General features: G+C 40.3%; 1 protein-coding gene across 5 annotated transcripts in view; it reads left to right on the forward strand.

Moving 5' to 3' along the window:
- CTNND2 (catenin delta 2) overlaps positions 1–26,609 on the forward strand; it is an 858,429-nt gene that overhangs the window by 643,222 nt on the left and 188,598 nt on the right. For all 5 annotated transcript variants that reach the window (XM_036280167.1, XM_036280169.1, XM_036280166.1 and 2 more), the window contains one exon: positions 6,653–6,866. In XM_036280167.1, the coding sequence (XP_036136060.1) occupies positions 6,653–6,866 (214 nt within the window). The remainder of the gene's footprint in view (positions 1–6,652; positions 6,867–26,609) is intronic.

Consider the following 26,609-nt stretch of genomic DNA (forward strand, 5'->3'; position numbering starts at 1 on the left):
TATTTGGCCTTTATGCTTTGTATTTCTCTTTTGTTCAGAAGTAACTATGTTACATGCATACATTCAAATTATATGGAAGAAATGATTTTTTTTTTTGCATGTGTATTTTTATTTTTTATTGTGTGATATTATATCTTTTTTTACTAGTTTATTTTTGTTATGGATATTTCTTCTTTTTTCCTCATTGACACCCTCCTTCCAATCACCCTCATCTCCAGCTTTGTTGTCCATGTCCATCGGTCATGCGTACATGCATGTAAGTTCTGTGGTGTATCTCTTCCCACCCCTCTCCCACCCCCACTTCTGAGGATTGTCAGTCTGTACCCTACTTCCACGTCCCTGGGTCTACCCTGTTCCTCAGACTGTTATGTTCATTATATTCCACAAATAAGTGAGAACTGGATTTTCTGTAAGAACAAGGGATGGAATTCAGTGAGTAAAATTTATGTTTTACAAACTGATGACTTTGCAGTTTCTACATTAATGTTGAAAAGTAAGATTCAGTTACCTCTGGTTAAGCCCCTGATTGTGGAGCCAGAAACTTTGTATCTTCCAGTTGCTTTTTAAGCAGAGAAAATTATTTAATTGTAAACATCAATAATGAATATATATATATATATATATATATATATATTCGTTATTATATATAATATATATATCCCAACACCAATGAAGAATAACAGTTAACAGTTCATTGGAAACATTAAAATCACTGAGTTCAAAGTATTTCTTTTTAGACAGCTCTCTATAAGCCATTTATCAGACATTGTTATCTGGTTGTTCATAAATACCTAGAGCAAGAGAAGTGCTGTGTATTATTAGTCCTGCAGACTATTACTGAAGTTTACTTTGAGTATTGGGTCCAGGCTACTTTCTTTTAGCACTAAACCAGAAGCCCAAAGATACAGTTATTTTGCTTACGACCCAATGGATCCTTGAGAGGTATGGAACTGTCTACCCAGGATCTCAATGCTTTGAGGTGCTTATATCAGCAACCAACAGGTTAGCCAAAGGCTACTCCAGCCTCTCTGTCCTCTCCCCTCAGCTCACTCCTTCCCCCTTTCAGATGTCAAATATGTGAGCAATCAATTTCTTATTGCTCTCTCATTGCTATGAATACCTACAGCCCAGGCCTTCAGGGTCTCACTATCCTCAGAGCAACTCTTTATAGTATTTTTCTAATTGAAGACAGGTACTCCCCCAAGAGGAATTCTGTTTCTTGTTAAGGTATGATTTAACCCACTGTCCCTCATTATCATCATTATAATTTTATTAAGACTGTCATGAACTTACAAACAGTGCTATAATAGGGCATGTTCTAAATTATTCACTGATGTTGAATTGATACCAATTGAATGATAATATCTAATTTATTGGTAAATATGTTTTATCCTCAATACATGCAGATAATATTAAGAGTAACAAATTCTGTAAGTGGTAAGGCCTCATTTTTTGTAAGGGGTGATATTATGTTACTTGCATTTTTCTTGTATTTAACTCAATTGTGTATCTATTTGTTTTCTAATTTAAAAGGTTTACATATATCTTGCCTTGTAATGGAAGAATAAGGAAGAAAACCATTGAATCCTACTCTTGAATTATTTTTATATACATTTGACTCTAGAGTTGAAATGATAAAAACACTTTAAAACAATGGTTTGTATGGCAAAGCTGTGGAAGCTGATTTTATTCCCCCCCAATAAAAACTGGGTGAACATCAGTGATTCTGTGAGTACTCATCTGGGCCTTTTCCCGGGGAGACTGTCTACCTCAGGTTGATAATGCCCTCTCTGTAAACAACTGGAAAGGACAGGCAGCAGGGCATAGTTGTGCTTTGTTTGATTGATTGCTTCATTTTAACATTTTTTCCTGGGTGTGGGATCCATTAGCCTCCCAGCTTCCTTTCTCTCTCTGTCGAGATCCCTGAAATTCACAGCTAAGCAGAAAAATATATAAGAGCCATCAATATAAGAATAATTTACTCAAGTGGACCGTTTATCAGAAAATCATACAGTAAATGAAGTAGTAAATGAATTTAAGACTTTATACTAAGATTATGTATGAAGAGCCCTTTCTGGTCATTCCCTGAGCCTTTAAATTCAGGAAACTAAGAGATATAAAATGTATTCATTTCAAATCCAATTAAAGCTATACTTCCCTATGTGTATCTCAACATCGATTATTTTTATTCAATCATTTGTATTAATGTAAATAATAAATCTCAATCAACCAATCAGTCTTAAAAGAGAAGAAAACACAATGAGATACCACTACAACCTACCAGAATGGCCAAAATCCTGAACGCTAACAAAACCAAATTCTGACAAGGATGTGGAGCAACATATACTCTCATTCATTGCTGCTGGGAATGCAAAATGGTACGGCCACTTTGAAAGACAGCTTGGCCGTTTCTTACAAAACTAAACACACCCTTGCTATACAACCCAGCAATCACGCTCCCTGGTCTTTACCCACAGAAGTCGAAAACTTTGGTCTACACAAACACAAGCAAACAGATGTTTGTAGCAGCTTTATTCATAATTGCCCAAACTTGGAAACAACCAAGATGTTTAGTAGATGAATGGATAAATAAACTGTGCTACATCCAGACAATGGAATATAATTCAGCACTAAAAAGAGAAGCTAGCTATCAAGACATTAAATGCATGTCACTAGGTGAAAGAAGCCAAACTGTAAAGGGTACACACTTTATGATTTCAACTATATGACACTCTGGAACAGGCAAAACCGTGCAGACAGTAAAAAGGTCATTGGTTTCCAATGTTAGGGGGGAGGTGGAGAGAGATGAACAGGCAGAGCACAGAGCATTTAGGATCATGAAACGATTCTGTATTATACATGCCATATACATTTGTCAAACCCCTAGTATGTATAACACCAGAAGTGAACTCTAATTTAAATTATGGACTTTGGTTGATAATGATGGGTCAATGTAGGTTCTTCAGTTAGAACAAATGTACCACTCTGGTGGGGGCCATTGATGACCAGGGAGACTGCATGCATGAAGACAGGGGTATATGGGAACTCTGTACACTTTTTCTTCAATTTTTCTATGAACATAAAACTGCTCTAAAAATGATGTTTATTAAAAAAAATATTAAACAAACAAACAAAAAACCACAGAGTCAGAGAGACAGAAACAGGTGAAAAACAACTGCATCATTCTTCCATTTCTCTAATAAATATTTATTAACTTGATACCATATGACCAGCACTTTTCTAGTGCATTTTATTTTGTTATATTTTATAAATATTAGATATATAGCATTTTATTGATTTGTTTAATAATATTAAACCTAGAAACAATTGGGATTTGATTTGAAGAATTCTGTATGCTGACACGTAGGGGAGTCAGGGAAGAGGGTGAACTGGCACGAAAGGACAGTGTGCAGCTAAAACAGGGCCTGCCTGTTGGATGTGGAGGGATCAGCTGGAAGGAAAAATGGAAGAAAGATTGCTTGCCATTTAGTGAGAAAAGAAGCAAAGGTGCCATTTCAAAGAACATTTTTCTTGATAGTTCTTCAAAGAGAAGTTGTACCTTATTAATGTTTAAAATAGGTTGGAACTCTTCTTTTTTTTTTTTTTATCCTCACCTGAGGACATTTTTCCATTTTTTGTTCAGGTAGAGTGGGAGGGAGAGAGAGGAAGAGAGAGAGAGAGAAAAATCAACGTGAAAGGGACACATCGAGTGGCTGCCACCCGCACGACCCAACCAGGGCCGGGGACAAACTGCGTCCGAGTTACATGCCCCTAGCAGGAACCGAACCCGGGTCTCTCCGGACCACAGGCCAACCCTCCAACCGCTGAGCCAAACCGGCCAGGGTGGAACTCTTCTTATAAGGGTTTAAGGTTGGCTACAAGAAGACACTGGAAGAAGGGGTGCGAGGAAGAGTGGACGGGAGGGAGGAGGGTCCAGGGGAAGAGGAGAGGGGAAGTGAGGAGTGCAGCTCAGACCCCTCCACAGCCACCCAGAAACCCTGCAACCATAGAGACCCTGTAAGAGACCTGGAAGTCTAACCCACACTCCTCTGTTCCTGTTGGAGAGGGGAGGGAGCAGGGGGAGGAGAAAGAACCAAGGACCTGACCATCACATTTCACATCTGTGAATGTTGAAACATCAGCTCTGACTACTGTTTGGCTTGGAAAACTGAAGCAGGACTATCACGTTCTTAGATAAAATTCAACCCCAAGAAAACAAAAGTTTTTAATATTGATGATGTGGTGACCTCTCCCCACCCCCAGCAGAAAGAAAAGTGTATTGTCTTATTTGTTAACCATAATAATGGATATTTATTTATTATAATAATTAACAATAATAATGAAGTTATTTGTGTTTCTGTAAATAGATTAAAATAGAATTTAAGATTGTATTATAAATTTGGATATATAGCATTAATTAGGGTCACACTGAATACATTGTGTTCTCATTATACCATTAAGAATTGGTATTACATTTGTTTTGAATTCATTTTCCCTTTTAATGCTTCGCAATAATTTTTAATAGCTTGATTCATTAAGTTGTATGAATGAGAACTATATTATTATAAGTTAAGAATATGGACTATAATAACTGGAATAGATATGAATATAAAGATAGATTTGCTATACCATCTACTTTTAATATATAACCAATGGGTTAACTGTAAGAATGGCTTCATTACCTCTTTTTAATGATTTTGCTATAACGTAACCCAGAGAATTTTTAAGTAAAGCACAAACATGCAAATACACAGAGAAAATAACATTCATAGCTTAGCCTTTTCGTACAAGTGGAATATCCCTACAGAAGTATTATAATAAAGTCAGTGTTATTATTCAGATGTATGTCCAAGACACATGTACACAGTGGTACGAACATTCATCTCTCTTGGATGGGTGCCAAGCAGGCCCTGGGCAAAACTGTAAATTGGGAAAAAAATTGTTTTCTGATCCTTCCTCCCTGTTTAAAATTGACCCAGTAACCCCTTTAGCCGCCTCCCCTGGGTGCTGTCACCACCACAAGGAAGGGAAAGTAATTCCCCTAACAACCCTCTTTCTTCCCTGTTGTTCTCTCGGAAGGTAGAACATGTGAAACACTGCATTCATGTTTCCCTCAGACAGAGTCTGTGAGTTCTAAGTATTGTACCTTTTTGGATTTTGGATTTTCATTTTGTTGACAGATGAAAGTAATTCCTACAGGTGTATTCTGGCCCATCTTAGGTGAGGGATGCATGCCCTCATTTTCTTTGTAATCTGGTATGGTAAGGTCTGCTGCAGCCCCCAGAAATATTCTTACCTGGTCACAAAAGTTCCGTTATTTCATTTAAAAAGGGATATGACTCAGTTTTGAAAAGCTGAGCATTAGCAAATCTGAGAAACACTACTGTAACAAGTAATATACTCTCTCTTAATTCACTCAACAAATATTTATTGAACATCTATTCTGTGCCCAGCCTTGCACTTGGGATAGGGATGGAGTTTATCAGTGAATGAGACAAAGTGATTTGCCCTCCAAGAACATACTTCTAGCAGAAGATGGACAATAACAATAACCGTAATGAAGATAGAATATGACAAGTGTCAAAAAGAACTCTGTAACAGATTAAGGTAAAACAAGAATGCTGTCTTGGGGAGGGCTACAGTGTGGTTGGAGTAGCCTCGTGAGGAAGTGGAATGTGAGCACCTTTGAAACAGCTGTGAGACTCAGCCACGTGCCCCTGAACATCTGTGGGATGAAGTAGTTTTCTACAATAAGAAAACTAAGTAGGGAAGGTGCCATATTATATTCTTTTATGCCAAATTATAATTCTTTAATCCCTGAGGGATGTTGAAGTTGAAGAAGGAAAATATATCATGGAATGAATCATGCTATTTTTTCATATGATTGCGGAAGTGTTCAAATACAGCTTTGCTAATGAAAACACAAAATGGACTATGTTAACCAGCCTATCTGTTTGCTTTACGTTAAAAAATTGGTCTAAAATTTAAAGGAGAGCAAGGGTAACACGATCTAGAAAGATATTGCAATGTTTTGTTTTTCATTCACTTATCAAAAAATCAAAATTTTGGGGGGGTAGAAACAAATACCAAAGTTAAGCGTATCATACCTAGGTCTTAGAGTTCTGACTAGCTCCCGTGGTGAGTGACTTTATTTTTCAGGTCTTCTCAGATGAAAATCCTTGTATTAATTCTTCTGGTTTCTCATTTAGCTTCTGGTTTCTTTGAAATATTGGGACCATTTCCCTATTAAGCATAATTTTAACATTTTGTATATCAATTCTGCAGCCCTTTAAGACAGTGGTTAAATATGGTAAGTCTTAAGAGTGAGAAGCATTCTCTTGGTCCTCCATCTGCTTCATGCCATGAGTATATTTTTATACAGAGATGTGTTATATAGAGAAAGGTAAAATCGCCTTTCCAAAATTCCATAGCTTGACAGGGAATGCATTTGAATTTTTATTAGTAGGCTATTAAAGCCAGTAAATGCAATAAAATCTAATGAGAGCCCATACTTGTTTTCTGTTTTGTTTTTGTGCCTTAATTCGGTTCAGTGTACCTATTTGTAGCAACTACTTAACATGAAAAAACTGTTTTTGATTTAATACTGAAAGCTTCCTCTCTAAGGCACAAGGTATGTCTGTTGCTCTTTCAGATAAGGAGACAAGGCGGCATCCAGCTCTTGGTGGACCTGTTGGATCATCGGATGACGGAAGTCCACCGCAGTGCCTGTGGAGCCCTGAGAAACTTGGTGTATGGGAAGGCCAATGATGACAACAAAATTGCTCTGAAAAACTGTGGTGGCATCCCAGCACTGGTGAGGTTACTCCGCAAGACCACCGATCTGGAGATCCGAGAGCTGGTCACAGGTTAGCATCCTTATTAACTGACTCTCAGGGTCCATTTGCATTCTCCAGCATGGTAGCCTTCTCCGAGGGCTCCCCACACAGGCAGTCCATTAGGCTTTTGCCAATGATGAAACAAGTGACTAAGAGCATATTAAATGTAACTCACCTGATTAATCAAATTAAATCATTAGAATCCTATAAACATATCCCTTACTGAAATTCTGTGACCATATTTCTGTCTTTGTCATTTGATTTAGAAGTAGTTCAGCATCTTACAGTACCCACAGGCCACCATTAGAATGGGATTGATAATGATAAAAGGGCATGGTTTCTGAGTTATTGCTAATAGGGTGTATATTCTGGTTTATACTGTGGTTAACAACAGAGAGTTTATCACACTTAACAGTTAATTTCTGTTTAAAATATTTATGCCTACAAAGTCCCAAGGTTATGTGGTATTACATATTAAAGAATTTTTCAATAGTGAACATGAGAGGAAACCTTTTCATAAATATAGACTTTTTGAGTTTTGTAAAATAGAGAGAATTGTAGTAACCACCTTGTAGAGCCATCAGAATTAATGAATGAGAACATGTAAAGCGATTAACACATACCTTGCTTAGAATATATACAGACATAGTAAACATTAGCTATTCACTATCATCCCTCACTTTTTAAATGTGCACTTGTACTTGTTGTAGTGCCAACAACACTGGTATCCTCAGTATGGGATTTCAGATTGCTCTTCTTGATTATACACATTGCCGTTCTAGTTAATATTTGATTTGGGGTTCATCAGAGTAACCCATTCAAGCAAGTATTTCACCAGTGAATTGCAAGGTTGGCTCTAAAAAAAAAAATGGATCTTTGAATTATCCAGGATTCCATTGACCTTCCAACTTGGCTCTAAAATTTCCTTGTTACTATGCTGATGAAGTATATGTGACTCTGATTATTAAAGGAAGTACATTACTCGAGCTAGAGTTATAATTATTTGCTCAGTCTTGGTTCAAGACTCCCAGCATCAACATATTTTCTTAAATTTACATCTATTAAGATTGTTGTCATGTCTCTCACACTTTTAGCTAAATTAGAACTAAACTCCCATTGTTCTTTTGTTTTGTTTTGTTTTTTTCTCTAAGTGAAGAATTGTCTTTATGGAAAAATAATAGGTAAGGGTTACAATGTTATTAAAGTAATGTTTTATGCTAAACATGGGATGATACAGGTCAGGGAAGGTACACCTATTATTGTGCACATACTATAACATGTAGGATAGTTTGGGGTGAGTTGAATAACTGAAAATATACCCTGCCATTCTGGTTATGAACACCCAGCCTTGTTTTCCTGGATTGTGTTTAAATTGGAAATGTCTGCAAGAGAAAGGACTCAATGTGAGTGATGAAAAACAAACATTGTGGTGCTTCTGTGCATTGAGACCTTGCCAGTGGACACATGAGGCCAACAGAACTGAAGGGGGACCTTATGCTGTTTACCTATGCATCCATTTCATGATTTGAAAAGAATTGGATTTTACTAAAACTTGTATTTGCTCCAACACAAAACCCTTGTCTAGAAGCGCAGACCTTTGTTGCGGGTTATGTCATTGCCAAGGAAACTCAGCCACATGCAAAGGGTTGAGATGATTGACAGCTTAGACCTGAAAGGAAATGGCAACTCTGCCTCTGTCCCGTGACATCACCCAGTGCAGCAGGCCTGGTGTCTTCTGATATTGGAAGCCACCATGAAGGAACTGGCAGTTGTCTACTTCATTGCCATAGCTGCTTCTCACACATACTGGGTGTCACCCATGATGCAGTGGGAAACATCAGAAATTTTTTTGTGAACCTTATTTAGAAACATCAAAGACAGATAACTTCTACTGAATGTCAAGAAGTTTCCTTTCCTGGAAACTCTGGCTGGAGGAAAGATGCTAATCCTTGATATACAGAAAGAGTACATATGCCTCTTATTCTGCTCCATCTGAGAAGAACAAAGCTTTGCACCCATGTCATGTCATGACCACTGGTTCATCCTCAGCACGTGCTGGTGGCCGAGGTGCTCTACTTGCCCTCCTAGAAGAAATGCTGTCTTCTCCCGTGATGCCCCCGAAGCCGTCACAGCCGAATGCACTAAGAATAACAGTGATCACTACTTCAATAGATGTTTTTTGCCTTTCCAGAGTCGGGGTCTTATTGTGCTTGGCTAAATTGCAACCATGAATTTCACCTTTTTAAAAGAAAAACGTGTTGTTAAAGCATTTTGACGGGCTGAAGCTCGTGGTTTCCAGAGTTGCCACGATGGATCCTATTGAAGAAAAACGGACACCTTGGTCGAGCTACTGCTCTAGAAAAGGAGAGCAGAAGTGAGCATCTGTGAGAACATTCCAGCCTGGGAGAAATTGCTGTAGTAACAAAATAGTGATAAAGCCTTCAATATATCAGTACTGGCAAAACTCTGAGGGTGCCTGGAAACCCACGGGGCTCTGCCAACTGTGGTTGAGATGTAGCATCAGTGATGCAAATCTAGCCAAGGCTAAATCTTCCACCGGACACACAAGTAAAATGAGGCAAATGAACTCACCTCAAAGAGCCTTAGAGAGTTATGTTCATCTTCAGCACCAACCCATGGTCATCTGCCAAAGTGAGCTGCGAAAGCTTGGAACCAGGTGGCTCCTACAGAGCTTGGGGAATCGTGTTTTAGTAGAGCTAAGCCGATTTAACCTCAAGGTCATCCTTACTTGTCACTTTCTCAAATGCTTATGAATTTCTACAAGGCCAGATATGTGCTAAGCCTTAGACTCTGCGTGTGCAGATCGGCATTGGTTGACCACACTGGCATGGCCATGTCGATGCTAACACCAGCACCTACTATGATGGATGGGGCCCTTCCTCGCTCCTGGCCACTAAATATTAAAAGGGCGGTCTCTGACAACCATGTCCACATTTTGGAAACTTAACTAGATGAGCAGAAAAGGAGGCGATGACTCTGGAGGGTGGAGCAGAGGCTCCCTTCACTTCTCTTATCATAAGACCCTCCGAAAATTCTTTTGGGAATATAAGTTAAATGGTTATGCATAAATTAAATAAAGCAATGGTTTAAAAATACAGATATTACTTCCTTTGTAATTCTTCAGTGGAACTAACACAGAGTTCAGCAAGGAGTACCAACTGAGGACATTGCAGGAGCCCCAGTAGGACACAGGAGTTTTTCTGCTGCATCCTCTTTCCCGCTTATTGTCAAGTGCATGAAAACAAATGCACTGAAAAGAATTATAGGGGGATAGTATGCTTTGAATTCCCCTCTAGATATTTACAAAGTGAGATTTTTTTTGTAAACAAATATTCAGAAAGAACCTTTTTAGTGATTTTTTTAAAAATCAAGCATGTTTATAAACCAGATTTTAGATTAGACCTAGGTTGTATATCCAAAAGAATCTAGAGTGCCAACTTATAAGCAGTAAAAGACTAAAGGAAATAAATGATGTTCCACAGCTTTAAATTATTTACTGAGTATTCCTTGGCAAACTGTTTGAACAATAATAAAATGTTAAAATTGGAGTATTTACATACATTTATATTCAACACAAACATGCATGCCTAAAAAAACAGCTGCCTCTTTGCACTGCAGTATCTATTCACAGCAGAATAGATACTGCCCATTAGGCCTTGCAATAAATAATTTTTTCTATGCAGTAATTACTGTGAGATGATGATCAGAATTTTATTAAAATCCAGTTGAAGCCATTATATGCTAGCCATTACTTGAAATGCTCCAAAGCAAATAAACTTTGATTAGAAATGCAGCATGTCCTTCGGGCTTGGCTAATATAATTTTTCTCTCTGTAAATATGGAAGGAATCAACCTAAATTTTGAAATGCACAACTGAAGATTTCGGAGTGCTTTACAAATCATAATAAAACAGGTTTTATTGAACCATAAAACTTAGTAAGTTTTATTTCAGTTGAAAACAAGTGTCCTTAAGATTTCTACTTCTCCAACAGCTGGTTGTATTCTTTGATCTTATGCTTTGCAGACCCAAATAGTCTTTCCTTTTAATTAAGAAGACAGACTTCAGTTTAGCTATTTTACTCAATAGTATTAGGGCAGTTGACTTAATACTCTGTTATCAATTGAATTACATTCCTCCAAAATTCATAGGTTGCAGTGCTAACTCATAGTCCCTCAAAATGTGACTCAGATGTAATTAGTTATGCTAGGGTACTAGAGTAGGGTGAACCCTTAAGATAAGGCTGGTTGGTATCCTTATGAAAAGGGGGAATTTGAACACAGATGCATACAGGGATAATACCATGTGAAGACGAAGGCAGACATCAAAGTGACACCTTTTACAAGGCAAGGAACACCAGAGATTGCCCACAAACCATCAGAAGCTCAGAGAGATGCATGGAATAGATTCTCCTCATGGCCCCCAAAAGGAGCCAGCCTCATTGACACCTTGATCTTGGATTTGTAGCCTCCAGAACTGTGAGATAATAAAGGTTCTGTTGTTTTAAGTCATTCAGTCTGTGGTGCTTTGTTATGGCAGCTCCAGGAAACCAATATAGACCTAAATCCAGACTGTCATTCTCCTTTTCCCAGAAGTGAGCAAGCACATTTACTGGTCAGGGAAATAAAGCAAAGCAAATAAATGTAAAACCATGAGGGTTTAGTAGTGTTGCTATGCTTGAAATAAATGTCTCCCTCTTGGCCTGATTTCTTTTTTTTTACTATTGTTGAAAGTATTACAGATGTCGTCCCTTTTTCCCCCATTGACCAACACCCTCCTGCTTTCCCCAAACTATTGTCTGTGTCCACTGGTTGTGCATATATGCATATAAGTTTTTTGGTTTATCTCATCCACACCCCCCACTATCTTCCCTCAGAGGTTTGTCAGTCTGTTCTCTACTTCCATGTCTCTGGATCTATTTTGATCGACAGCTTATTTGGTTTATGATATTCCATAAATAAATGAGATCATGTGGTACTTGTCTTTCTCTGACTGGCTTATTGAATATTTTCAGCATAATGCTCTCCAGGTTCCTCCATGTCATCTCAGAGAGTAAGAGATCTTTCTTTCTTACAGCTGCATAGTGTTCCATTGTCTTAATGCATCTTCTTAAAGCAGCTACTTGTGAAGGATTGGAAGCAGCAAGGGTGATAATTAAATGCATTGTCTTCCTTTAATTCTTTCATTCAAAGTAATAGATACACATGGTCAAAAAATACTTATAATTAAAATGCCAGTCCCCTGCCTCATCTGTCCTCCCAGATCTCTCAGAGGCATTCACTTTAACTTGTGCTTTGTTTTCCTTTGGTTTTTAGTTGTCTCATGGTTATTCTGTGTCTTTAAATAATATGCTTATTTTACTCTATAGAAATCAATTATCATATGCTTTTCATATTGACTTTCTATTATGATGGAGGAGGATTTTTTTTTTTCATTTTTATCACTCATGTCTTCTTCCCAAAATGATGGGATCAGTATCTTTGATCCCTTTGAAAATTGAATCATTAATTTTAAAATTAGGTCTCCATTTTTTCCATCTAACACAGACATTATCTCTTGTCACTCATTTTGTAAGATAAGGGTATTAGTGCTCCTGTTTTCACCCCTCACATTTACCACCTCTGTCATCACACTTGACTTTTACATTGTCAGGGTTCACTGTATTTGCCATCTCTCCTGTGACCACAGTCAATTTTCCAAGGTTTTCTATAGCTTGATTCAAGGACTTAGAAGCCAGAGATCAGCCTTTGCTGATTATGGTAAAAGAGCAGATCCATGTGGGACCAACAGTCACATTTTTCCACCATGGGTCCAATGTGATGCTTGTCAAAGGAGAACATGTGTAGCATCATGTCTGAATGGATCCTCCATCAACTATGATGCCCATCAACTCACTTTGTCCATGATTTCGGTCATCATCAATTCCAAAGATTCTCACTACCAGAATTCTCTATGCTTGCGGCTGATTTGGATGATTGCTGTCTAGACCTGAGGCACAGCTCTCCTGGTTTGGTACCTCTGTCTCTTAGATTCCAGGCCCTCATCTTTCTTAGTTTACTCTCTTACAAGTTTCTAAAAAGAAAAGGTTGTTAGCAGATGAAATTCTGAAAATGTTAGTATTAAATCTTCACACATGACTTATCTTGGATATGGATGGATAGATAATTATCTTTCTACTGAATATTTTCTATAATTTAATTTTAATCTTGATACTATAAATGTGTGTGATGATATATCTAGGTCTATGCCTTTAAAAAAAAGTCATTGGTTGTTGGACACTTCCAATTTAAAGAGTCAGGGCCTTCAGTGTCAGAAAATTGTCTTGTTGTTTTGGCAAAAATTGTCCATTTTCTCTGTCTTCTCTTTCTGGAATTACTATTTGTTAGATTTTGAACCTCTTGGATTTTTTCTCTCTCTTACGTTTTCTTATATAATTAAAAGGTGCCTTTTTATCATACATTCTGGGAGATTTTTCTAGTATCCAACATTTTCCTCACCTTCTCTGTGAGGGGTTTATGGGGGCAGAGATCTAGGGAGATATCATCATCATTACTTTAATTCTAAGAATTCTGTGCTATTTTTTAATAACCTCTGTTCTTATTTTATGAATATAAACAATTCTTGAATTTCTCTAGGGATGTTATTTAGAACTGAGGTTTGTTTTTTCTTTATCATGGATTATCTCACTTTTCTCTGATGTCATTTTTTTTTTATTAGTCTTTATAGGATTTTGTTTCCCTCATTGTTCTTGCAGGCTTACTTTAAAGGTGTAGAGACCCTTGGTTCTCTCTTCATTTTTAAGACAAGAGGAATAGAGTGTTGAGCTCTGTGCACATTGGTAAGACTTCTTAACTGGGAGCTGAACTCCAGGTGAGCAGGTAGGAGTGAGCAATGCGATGGGGAGTTGACGTGTTCTAATGAGGAAGACTTCTTCTAATGCTCAGATAGCCACAGTGCAGTCAACCTCTTTGGAAAACATTCTTCTGAGTCATTTGTTTTGTATTTGTGTGGCCTGGAGGGAGGAGTCAGTAATATTCTGGCAGCTGGCTTTTCTCTCCAGCTAGGTAGGAGTGAAGAAGGAGAGAGCAGGTCTTTGTTTTCTTCAATGAATCACCCTGGGGTAGCCTCCCTTCTCATTTCTACATACAACATGCCTGCCTTCTCGGAGCCTGAGTCTTTTCTAGGGTTCCACCAAGACAGCCAACCATGCTGGCTTCCCCTCAGTTTTACCTGCTAACTCATCTCTGTTTTGCATCTTGCAGAATTGTGATGAAATTTCTCATCTGTTGAATTGCTCCTTTCATTCTCTTCTTTATTCCATGATGTCCCTAATAGAGAAAATATTCCCAGCATGAGTTCCGAACAGTTTGATAAGACAAAGTATAAATATTACTAAATATTATCTCTGTTGCAGACAGAAGCCAGATTGGAGGCATTACTTTAGTTCTGTTAGCCAAGCAGAGGCTTACTATTTCAAACAGTCTTGGGTATAACATTAATTAATCACCCTTCATGGAAGGAGACATTGAAACAGAGAAGCATTTTCCCCACTAACATTTTCCAGCCTGTTTTTTTTTTTTTTCTCTTATCCTAGTTGCTATGATCACCCAGAGACTTGTCTCACCTCTCTAAAGCAGGAGCTGAGCATTATGTCAAGGTAGCCTTTCCTCCATCTTCATGGGGCTTCCTGGTAATGACCTGGGAGTCCTAGTGTGCATGCTATACATCATACCAAGATGTGCTATATATTATATGTAATACTAAGAGGTATAATGTATAATATGTGTCATATATTATACCAAGAGGTCAGAATAGCACATTATTTAAATCAAGTCCAAAGTCAATGTGTTCCCAAGATTTAAAATTAAATCCCAAATATATTTCTTATCCCAAATATTCAACATAGCATATCAGAAGATCTGCAATAAGATTAAATAGCATCATAAAGATACAAATGAATAGAGAATGCCAGTAATGAAACTTCAGCAATGCAGAGATGCCTCGAATTTTAATGTAAACCCCACCAAATATCAAGTTTCCAAGGAGGAATTAAAAATCAAAGTCTAAATCCACTTTCATGTTGAAGTCCAAAGACATTAAAGTTCAAAGGAATTAAAGTCTAAAAATCAATATCTCTTGCCATTGTGTGTTTAAGTTCAAAGTCCACAATTCTTAAGTTAACTAAAGTGTAAAAACCATTTCTTCCCCCGTTTTTATTCCACACAGTCTTCGCCAGACAGATTCTCCATGTATCTTCGAGGTTACTTTAGAAAGTGGGGCTGCCTCACACAGAAGTTGGTGCCACACTTTCAAGGCCTCAAAAGATGCCTAATTTCAGAGTCAACTCTCACTCATCTCACTGTTCGAAGTGTTCATGAACCCTGGCCCATGCCCACCACCTTTAGAAAGAAGCCATCCCAAGCCCTAAGAGCAGTTACACTCGACACAGGTATACCCAGAGACCAGTTCTAGCTGTGGACATGGCAGCCTCTCAGTGAAGTCTGCATTGCTTACCTATTACTGCTACAACAAATTTCCACAAATTTAGCTGCTTAAAAAAATGCAAATTAATTTTCTCCCAGTTCTGGAGGTTAGAAGTCCAACACAAGTCTCACTGGGCTAAAATCAAGATGTGAACAGGGCTGTGTTCCTTTCTTGGGACTTTAGCTATGTTCCTTGCCTTTTTCAGCTTTTTTTTTTCAGACTGCCCACATTCCTTGACTGGTGACCCACTTTCACTGTCTTCAAAGCCAGCAGCATTGCACCTCTGATAAATCTTCCCCTGTCACATATCCCTCGCACTGAAGCCAGGAATGGTTCTCTGCTTTTAAGGACCCATGGGATTTGATTGGGCCCACCTAGATAATTCAGAATAATCCCCAGGATAATCTCCCCATCTCAAGATTCTTAAATTACATCTTCAAAGTCCATTTTGCCCTATCAGATAACATATTGACAGGTTCTGGAGATTAGAATGCAGACATTTTTGGAGACCCATTATTCTGTCGACCACAGTATTGAAGGGAAAATGATTAAATGAAGATTTCCTTGGATTTAGTCAGTCAGGTGAGGCCAGTCTGATGGAGCCTGGTTTCCAGAGTCCACGATCTGTGAACTTAAATAGAATCAGGGAAAAGAATCCCAGGAGAATGTTAATTTTGGTGTTATGCATTCACCAGTTGAATGGAAGATGAGTCCACCCATGCATATTGTCTGCTCTTTGGGAAAGTAGAATGGTAAACGTTGATGTCATTCGCAACGTTTAAGACTGGCACCCTCGTCCAGCCAGTGTGGCTCAGTGGTTGAGCGTCGACCCATGCGCCTAGTGGTCGCCAGTTCAATTCCCAGTCAGGACACATGCCCAGGTTGTAGTCCTGATCCCCCCGGGCGGGGGTGCGGGGGGGCATGCAGAAGGCGGCCAATCGATGTTCTCTCTCATTGATGTTTCTATCTCTCTCTCCTTCTCCCTTCCTCTCTTTCTAAAATCAATAAAGGCAAAAAAAAAATTTAAATAAATACAGGTTGGCACCCTCTTTGCTGCATGGAGCATGTGACACACTTTCCACTGTCATTAACAGGCATCCCTCCATCTTGTGTTACAACAGCTATTTCTCTGCTTTGTACTATGAAGTCATGAGATAACCTGTGCCTATAAAGGCTGCAGAATCATTTCAACAGATTCCTGAACTGCAGCTGCTCTTGGTGTTGCAAAAACCTGTGCATCCAGGAGTACCTATGCTCCATGCTTGTTTCCACCCAGGCCCTGAGATTCTCATTTCTATCCCCTTTTCACTGCTATGATGGGATGTGTTTCTATGGTTCATTTCTTCCACTAGTCCCCTATAACTTTCAGGAAGGTTAACCTGTTTAACCCGCTTCTTCAGGTAGACATTCTGCTTTTTAACATTGTAGGGACAGCAGTTTGCTGGAATGGAGCAGCAGTTTCCTGCCTGCCCTTTACTCTCCCTTTGCTCTCAACCTGAAAGCATTGCTCCAGCAGCATCCTGCAGTTCTAACGGGCCTCGGGATTCCAGATCAGGAGTCGGCAATTTTGTCTGTAATGAGTCAGATGGTAATAACTGCTTTAGCTTGCTGGCCACGGGGTCTCGATTACAATTCACTTCTACTTATATTGGGAGAAAACAGCGGTAAACAATACATAAACAAATGGGTGTGGCTATGTCTCAGTAATACTTTATGTGTACAGCAGGTGGTTGGGCCCCAGGCCTCAGTTCATAGAATCCTCTATTGCACTCTCTCTTCCACAGCCAAGTTCTGAACAAAATAAAGGCATAAGCCACTTCATTAACTCACTGCTGTTAGAGGTCAGTACTTACAATTGGAGAGCAGTTACTAAGTCTGTTTGTCCAGAATGAGGCAGACGTATCCACCAATGCCCAGGCAGCAGTTGGGTCAGAACAGCCCCCCAGGACACATCCCATGGAGACCAGGGAAGCAGTGTTTCTGGGGTCACTCATTCATGAGAGGAACAAAGACAGAGTTGAGCCAAGTCATGCATGCCCACAAATTACTTGGGTGAGTCCCTCCATCTCCCAGGGGAAGAATAAGAGAAGGGGTGGGAAAGGCCTGTGTTACATTAATTATGCTTCATTCAACGGAAGGAAACAGCTGGCCTTGGGCAAACTCATTCCCCAGCAGCCCACTGCTGTTAGTTCTAATGGATCCCTGAAGGGGAAAAGAGAGAAGTGTTTGTGTTTGGTCTGCCTCTTGACCCCTACTCATCCCCTCACCAGCTCTGCATTTCACACATTCTTTATAGAGATGTTTCTATTGGGTTATCTCTCTATAGCAGATGTTTCTGTTGGGTTATCTCTCTATAGCAGATAGCCCGGTTGTGTCCAAATGCAAAGGGCAAAAATTTACAATCCTCAGCACTAGTTCTGATTCTTAATTTTCTCCCCAACCAGGCCCAGTCTAATCAAATTAAGAAATCCAAACTCTTAACTTCCTGTTCACCCCGACTCTTAGTTCTAGGAATTGAAACAGCTCTGTAGGCTGTGTGTATGTAATCTATTCATTCATTAAACAAATGTTAGTTGAGCCCAGCCAGTGTGGCTCAGTGGCTGAGCATTGACCCATGCACCAAGAGGTCACCAGTTTGACTCCCAGTCAGGGCACATGGCCAGTTTGGGGGGCATGCAGGAGGCAGCCAACTAATGTATTCTCTCATCAGTGTTTCTCTCTCTCCCTTCCTCTCTCTCTAAAATCAATAAAGAAAAAAAATTTAAACAAATGCAACTTGAGTGTCTACTATGTGATAGTAAGTTTGAGGTGCTTAGGATACAGGGCTGAATATCCAGGTACCTTCTAGCCGTAGACCATCCCAAGAGTGCTCTTCCTAATGGCCAAGGTGGTGGTACCTGTGTTCCAGGCAGCCAGACGAGAAAGTGAGAAAGAAAGGGCACAGTTGGGAGGGATCTTGGATTTCAGTTAATTTCTGTAAAAGAAGTCAACTGTGTGAAAACAGTAAGTGTCATTTCAATATCTATTAGTAGAACCATTGTGGAATGTTTCATGGAGGTTGTGTTGCAGTGGAGAAGATAGACAATAAGCCAATAATTTCAGGGAGTGGCAAATGCTATGATGACAAAGGAGACAAGTTAAGGAGATTAGAAAGTGATGGGATTGCCTTGGCCTGTTTTCTCAGTGGTTAGAGCATCAGCCCACGAACCAAGGAGTCTCAGGTTCAATTCCAGTCAAGGGCATGTACTGCGCTTGTGATTCAGTCCCTGGTCCTGGTCAGGGTCATGCGGGAGGCAGCCAGTCGACGTGTCTCTTTCATATCGATTTATCTTTCTCTCTTTCTCTCTCTCTCTTTATCCCCCCCCCCTCCCTCTCTCTCTTACCCTCTCAGTCTATCTGAAGATAAATGGAAAAATATCCTTGGGTGAGGATTTTTTAAAAAGAGAGTGATGGGCCCTGGCCGGTTTGGCTCAGCGGTTGGAGCATCGGCCTGCGGTACAGAGAGACCCGGGTTCGGTTCCCGCTAAGGGCACGTACCTCCATTGCAGTTTGTCCCCGGCCCTGGTTGGTCGTGCGGGTGGCAGCCACTCGATGTGTCCCTTCACATCGATGTTTCTCTCTCTCTCTCTCTTCCTCTCTCTCTCCCTCCCGCTCTATCTGAACAAAAAATGGAAAAATGTTCTCGGGTGAGGATAAAAAAATTTAAAAAAAAGAGAGTGATGGGATTGAAGCTCAGCTTAAAGAAATGAAAAGACCTAAATAACGGTGTGTTAATTCAGATGGGAGTTTCTTCCTCTCTCCTTGTAAATGAAGTATGGAGGTTAAGTCTTCCAAGGTGATAATGTCTCTCTGTCCTCTAGCCTTCAGAAACCCAGCCTCCTTCCAGTCAGAAATCACCCCTTCCTAGGGCGTGGCTGTCTTGTTAATGACCAAGATGGTGGCACCTGTGTTCCAGTGAGCAAGACATTTTGGTATAAAATGTTTTCAAAGGAGTTGTGGTTTATGCTAGTTTATGCTCTGGTAAGAGACTTTTTGACTTTGTATATCTGTCTTGTAAGCCTTCTTTACTACAGGTGCCAAACAGTAGGACACCGGTGGATGTTTCTAGAACTATGTCACATTATTTCCTGTCTTTAAAGTGCCTAACCTGAGAATCAAGGTGTTCTCTGTATTCCTGTATCCCAAGAAAGGGTCAACAAACATTCTGAACACCCACCCTCATCAGTCGTTGTGCTGGGTGCCCTGAAAGCACCCAGCAACCCCTGCGGCCAGATCTGGAGGAGGGCGCTCAGGGTCACAGCCCTGTGGTCCATTCCCTAGGCCTGTTTCCATAGCCTGCCTGCCTTGCACAGTGATTTTCCAGTTCCCCCTAATGAAATCCAGGGTTCTGGGCCCCAAATCTCGATGGTAGTGGCCTGGGAATCTCCATTTTCACCAAGGCTCTAGGGCAGGTCTCGTGACCATGCATGAATGACACTTGAAGAATGACACTTTCTCCTTTCTCTGGGACCACAGTGAGGAGCTGAGTGGTGGGGGGGTTAGGACACTTTTTGAGAGATGCCAAAATAATTTGTTGCTGTTGATATTTAAATTATCCAAAAATTGTGGCTCATTTATCATTTTTGCATATTAGAATGAATTTAAGGTTACCTCTTATTCAAATGTGCTTGCTTATGTGAGAGAGAAACCTGGAGTGACTTCTAACAAATGCAGCAGAAATTGCCTGCAACGGTCCCCTAACTTACAGCCAGCAGCAAGCAACATATTGATGGTACTGTTCGCTGGGGTGGGGCTTGTAGCTGCCTTAGTTCACTACTTCCCTACAGTCCTCTCGGGGTTTCATCAGAACCTCTGTACACCCATCGGGCATATTAAATGTGGTGACAGGCTATTTGAGGGTGCCTTCATTTTTAACCTTCATGATCACTGGTGCTGTTGATGTAAAGCCTACCTGTACTTACCTGCAATTTAGTTCAGAGGGTGCCAAAATGTTGTAAAGGTTCAAGGAGAAGTATTGCCAAGAGCATTTTGTTCTGCTTTGTTATGTGCCCGATGGAAATGTACAGTGCATTTAGGTCTGACAGTGCATAACCGATTTGTAGCTCTACTTTGTGACTCACTAGTTACAAGTTAATTAGAAACACTTTTCCCTAATTATGTTTGAGAGTTTGCTCTATTTGCTCTACAATTATCACAAAAATTACATTAACTAGTGTTAACGAACACAACATGGAAATCCCCACTGGATCCTGGAGGAGAAGGGAGAATTAAAGAATGTCTGCATCTCCTGCCCAGCACCTGGTTTCCTTTCCAACAGATGTTTTTATTTGTTGTTTCTGATGAAATGTTTAAAATAACTCCCTTCCTGGTTGTCCCTCAGAGGGTGAAGCTCAGCCTGGCGGGGAGAAGCCTCAGCTTTGTTTCATTCACTTTGTTTCATTCCAGCGGGCTGCCCATCATGACTGAGGGCACAGTGGCCAGCACAGCCGTCCTGTGACAATAGCTAAGTGTCCTCCCAAGGGAATCCCAGGAGAAGACTCTCTTAGAAGTGATTTCTTAACACAGGGACTTGTATCACAGAGACCTTTAAAAAAATAAGAACACTGTCCTGTGCAGCTGGCTTTTCTGTTCACTTTTTTTTCTTTCCTGTGTTCTCCACTCTGAGTGGACAATAAAAATATAAAGATGATGTAGACATGCGCGCTGTCCCCAAGGAGTTGTCAATCAAGTATGAGAGAGGATACACATGGGTAACAGGTCTACAAAGTAAGCAATGAGGAAGGGCTAGGAGAGTTTAGGAGAGAAAAGAGAATTCTCAGTCGAGATGAAGAAGGACTTAATGAAGAAAGTCATATATGTAATGGATTTGAAAGATGGACAAGAGTGTGACTTTCAGATAATGGTAACAAGAGAATACAACATGAGTCAAGAAAGTAGTCCCTATACCTCCTCATAGAATCAGTGCGCCTGTCATCGGAATGAAGCTGATTGCACCATTCTTATGCACGCGTGGCTGAGCATGCGCACACTCGCATGCACACTCCCATACTAAGTAGGTGCCATCTATATGTTGCTGTTGTGACCTTCCTTGCTTCAAGGTCTAACGCAAGTTCTATTCTCTCTCCATCCATATTTGCCTTTTAATCTAATACCCTTGTAGAAGCCAAGCGCGGTTTGGGGGAAGGGAATCATTAGGATGGTGCTTTATCATTCTCTGCGTAACTTGATTAGCTTCGCACAAATATTGGTAGAGGTACTCCCAGGGTCAGCATTGTTCTCTTTGATGAGGAAAAAACTGGCATAAACTATTAATTTCCAGTAAAGAGCAACCATTTATTGTGTAAGGAACAATTGTCCAACTTAAAAGTTTGGGGTTTTTTTCAAATAACTGTTTTTAGAAAATTAAAACTTGAGCCTTAAAGTATTCAGTTCTTCGCATACAGCAGTCCCAAAACAAACACATGTAGTACTGAAAATAATGTACACGACAGCCAAAGAGCTACTGGCCCTGCGCAGTACTTGGCTTTCGTGCATATTGGATTTCTTTTTGAGAAAATGGGTTTTAACTCACTAACTCAATTCCATTTTCAAGGGGCATACCTGTCTGTTTACAGATACAGTTTCCAAAGCTTATCTTCCCAGTTAATTAAAAGCAGACACGAGCATGCACTCTGCTGTGGTTTCCAGACACAGATGGCCCCCCATCTACAATGGTTCAACTTAGGATTTTTTGAGTCTTTGATGGTGTGAAAGCTATATGCATTTTCAAGAGACTACACTTCAGATTTTTATCTTTTCTGGGCTAGCGATATGTGGTAGATACTCTCATGATGCTGGGCAGCAGCAGGGGGCCGCAGCTCCAGTCAGCCACATGATGATGAGGACGAACAACCGGTTCTCTGCGGTGTACTGTGTTGCCAGTACTTTTTGGATACTGCATTTTGAGCACATTAAGGCTAGACTACTCTGTGATGTTTGGTAGGTTAGGTGTATTAAGTGCATTTTTGACTTAACATTATTTTAACTTAGCATGGGTTGATCAGGACATAACTTTATCATCAATCAAGGAGCATATGTGTATTTATTATTTAACCATAGTTTACATTCTTAAGTATCAGTAGTCAAAAGGCTACTTCCATTCCTCATATTTTAAGGTTTTTTTAGATTAAAAATCATTGTCTTTCATCTTGTATTCTTCATTCAAAAATCTTCCCCTCTAAATTGAATGAGAGGTAGTAGTACGCTTGAAAATCTAAGACAGAGTGAGAACTCCAAGTAGTCAAACAACAGGTTTATTAATACAAAGAGGTCTTGGATAATAACTGCAGCAGCTTTTGCTTTGTTTCATTTCTTTGTGTGCTTTTTAAGTGCCTTTATGATCTGAATGGAGTAGATGTTTAATTGTATATTGGTTCCAAGCAAGCTCAGGGCAATGAAAGAAAAGAGAGAGCTGAAAGGAGAGAGGGAAGAAAACTAAACACCACTGCTTTCCTTTTCCAGCGGAGCCTTGGCTTGGGGCTGCTTGTCCAGACAGAGGGTGAGCAGATAGCCTTCCTCTCTGCCTTCGTCTCCGGAGGCACCTGCTGATGTGTGATCACTTATACACACTGGAGCACATGCATCCTGCATGAAGGACATTTATAGGAGGATGGTGTTAATTTGCTTTACCTACATGCCATGTTCAGGGGACTTCCTAATGCCTTGTTCAATTAGCACGGAGTAAAAATTTGTGTTTAACACACAGTTGTGGTTATGCGATGAACACGCATCACTTAGGATTTTCAATCAGTTTGTCAATTTAATAATTTTCTGCAAAACTGCCCTTGCTATTAACTTGGCTATTGGAGTGTGTAAATACAGATGTGAGATTTTATTGTCATGTATAAATTTCACATTGAGCATGATTAGGTATTTGTTTCTTAATCCTCATTCGAGGACATGCTTAGAGAGAGAGGAAGGCAGGGTGGTGGGGAGAAGGAGAGAGAAACATCAATCAGTTATGTGCCCCAACAGGGGATCGAACCCACAACCCACCTATGTGCTCTGACCGGGAATCGAACCAGCAACCTTTTGGTGCACAGGACAACACTCAACCAACTGAGCCACTCCAGCCAGGCATGACTAGGTATTTTTAACTTGAACCTGATGAAAATGGGATTGAAAAGAAAGAAATAATCATGTGATCCCAGGGTGAGAACTCTCCCAAAAGCAAGCTCCAAGTCTGATTAAATAAGCCACACAATTCTTGAAAGGAATACCTCTTTGCAGTTTGCTGATGAACTTCCATCAAACACCAGGGTCTTATTTCAAGTCCTTTTACCTCCAGGGAGTCCCCTTGCCATGTTTAGGTAGCTTTGCTAAAGCTTCCATTAGGGCTGTGATGTAAAATAACACTATTTAAGTTGCTATGGAAACAGCTATATCTATGCAAATTACTTTTTAAAAAATTATTAGGCTGCAGAAAGTCTGTCTGGCATGAAATTTGCAAGGCCTCCAGCCCCCAGCCACTCTTGGGATTGTGTGTCCCCTCTAACTGTTCTCAGTTTCACTTTTCTTACTTTATTAAAAATGTCTTCTTTAAAAATTAAATGTATTGGGGTAGCATTGGTTAATAACATTATGTAAGTATCAAGTGTACAGCTCTATGATGCATCATCTGCATATCGCATTGTATGTTCACCACCCAAAGTGTAGTCTTCCATTACCTATTTGACCCCCTTTACCCTCTTCTTCACGCCCCGATCCCCTTTCCCCTCTGGTAACCCCCATACTGTTGTCTGTGTCTGTGAGTTTGTTTTGTTTGTTCATTTGTTGCTTTATATTTGAATGTTTTATATTCCACGTGTGAGTGAAATCATATGATTCTTGTCCTTTCCTGTCTGAATTATTTCACTTAGTATAATCCTCTTAAGATCCACACAGTTTGTCACAAAAGGCAATATTTCATTCATTTTTTATGTCTGAGTAGTGTTCCACTGTATGCATGGATCACAGATTTATCCAGTCATCCATCAGAGGACGTTTAGGGTGTATCTGTGTCTTGGATACTGTGAATAATGCTACAGTGAACAAAGGGGTGTGTGAGTGTATATATATATATATATTTATAAATAAATGTTTTCAATTTGGGGGGTTAGATAACCAGAACAGAGATAGCTGGGTCATATATGACCCAATTTCTTTTGCTGTATCTGTTTTATGCAAATAATATTGAATCCTTGGGAGAGATCACAAGCAGTGAGCACTGAAAGAGGTAAATTGAGGGCAGTCACCTGCATTCAGAGTTTCGAGGGCATCCGTGGATGAATAAATTACCTATACATGGATGGTGGAAGAAAGAGACTCAAGTTAAGTAAAATTAAAATACTTAAAATTCCCACTATCTCCCATTCATCTCTCTCCTCTGAAAAATAAAAGGAACTAACATGCATACACGAGCATGCACACCCACACACAGGTGTGCACATGCATACATAGGCATATACACACAGGTGTGCACACACACATGTGAGCATACCTGTGCCGTGCAGGCATGCACACACAGACATACACATGCCATAATGGACACACACACACACAGAGGCATGCTTATACACTCACATTAATCAAGGAGCCCCTGGGTTTGTTACATATTTATGTACCACCCACAGCCCTGTCTGCCTCTCTGCCAGGCGCAGGTCTGCATTAGAACTGCTGTTTCTGGTTTCCTTTGTGTATCTGTTTTACACACTGGGCTTAGCATGAACCTCCATAATACTACCACAAGGCTTTGCAGCTGCGCCTGCTGGTTGTCGCTGCTCCCCTGGGCATGGCGTGCACTGCTCTGCTCATTGTCATGCTCTCACCTGCTGCTCCCTGGGCAAAGTGCCCCCACAGGTTTCTGACCTGAACCCCCAGGAGGCTGTGCTAGGAGGCAGTCTGTAGCCCAGAGAGGGAAAATGGCCTGCTGCCCTTTGCATTACAATTTGTTCTGCAGTCCCTTAACAGTGCTGCTCATGCCCCAGGCATTGCAAAAATAGCGATTTTCCATCATTACCTGGTACCTTTCTTGCTGCTGGGCTGGAGACTATTCAAGTCATGGCTCCTACCATGGCCCTTGAGGACACGCTCCCCATTACTGCATCCTGCTCGTGGTCCCTGGTGGCTGCTTTTCACTCACATCAGTTCTCGCCTTGGAGGATTTCCTGCCCCATTTGTCAGTCACTGCCTAGCTCTCCTCACCTGCTCAGATGCACGCAGGTCTCCACAGTGCACAGGGCAGGAGTTCTTCCCCAGGACCACCTCCTGGCCCACATACTGACAGACCCTGCCAGCCCATGTGTTCAGGTGGCCAGGGATGCTCAGTCCTGTCCAAACTCAGCAGAGGACAGAAGTGTCAGCTCTGATGGGACCCGGTGTCCCCGCTGCACAGAACCCTTCATGGCAGTTGTCAGTTTACATCCTTACAGGTGTGTAAATTTCAGTTTGGTTCTCTGAGAAGCCAGCTCACTTTCCATGTTCTCTCTGGAGTAGCAGGACCAAGAAAGTCCTGCCCAGCTGAGCTCTTGGGCAGAGATGGAGAAGGGACTTGCATTTCCTGCCTGGCAGATCAGGGATATTGACAAATCAGCCCCCCTTCTTGCAGACACCAGGATGCAAAGGTCCCCCAATATATCAGGCACACGAGCATCATTTATGCTTCAGTGTGTAAAGTTTAAAAGTGAGTTCTCAACCAGTCACAGTTATCTTTCTTCTTTAATGCGTTAAATATTAATTTGAATTCTACCTTCACAATAAATAGTTTTAAGCCCTTATTATCCTTTTTTCTTTGCTAGTTACATAATTAGTGGCCTAGGCTCGGCCTTGTTTCCATGGTCAGTGTTGTAAATTATTTCCTCAGAGAGCAGAGTCCTTAATTCATTATTCCCAGCAAGTGAAAGTGCGACCCTGTCACCACCCCTGCATTGGGATGAGAAGGAAACACTCAAAGGCTAGCATCACATGTCCCAACACAAGAGTTCTTTCTTGTTTGAACAGAATCAAGTTGGAATATAAACATATGCTTTCCATGTGCCAACTATATGGATGGATGGATGGATGGATGGATGGAAGTAGGTAGATAGATAGATAGATAGATAGATAGATAGATAGATAGATAGATGATAGATAATTATCCAGGTTTACCTATTCTGGGAATAATTTAAGCCTTATTGGGAAAGTGTACATTAGATGAAATGTCCTCAGACCTCAAACTTACTAACTTTTAAAAGTGGAGGTTAGAATATAATTTT

The sequence above is a fragment of the Molossus molossus genome, unplaced genomic scaffold (assembly GCF_014108415.1).
Source record: "Molossus molossus isolate mMolMol1 unplaced genomic scaffold, mMolMol1.p scaffold_m16_p_3, whole genome shotgun sequence".
Lineage (NCBI taxonomy): Eukaryota > Metazoa > Chordata > Mammalia > Chiroptera > Molossidae > Molossus > Molossus molossus.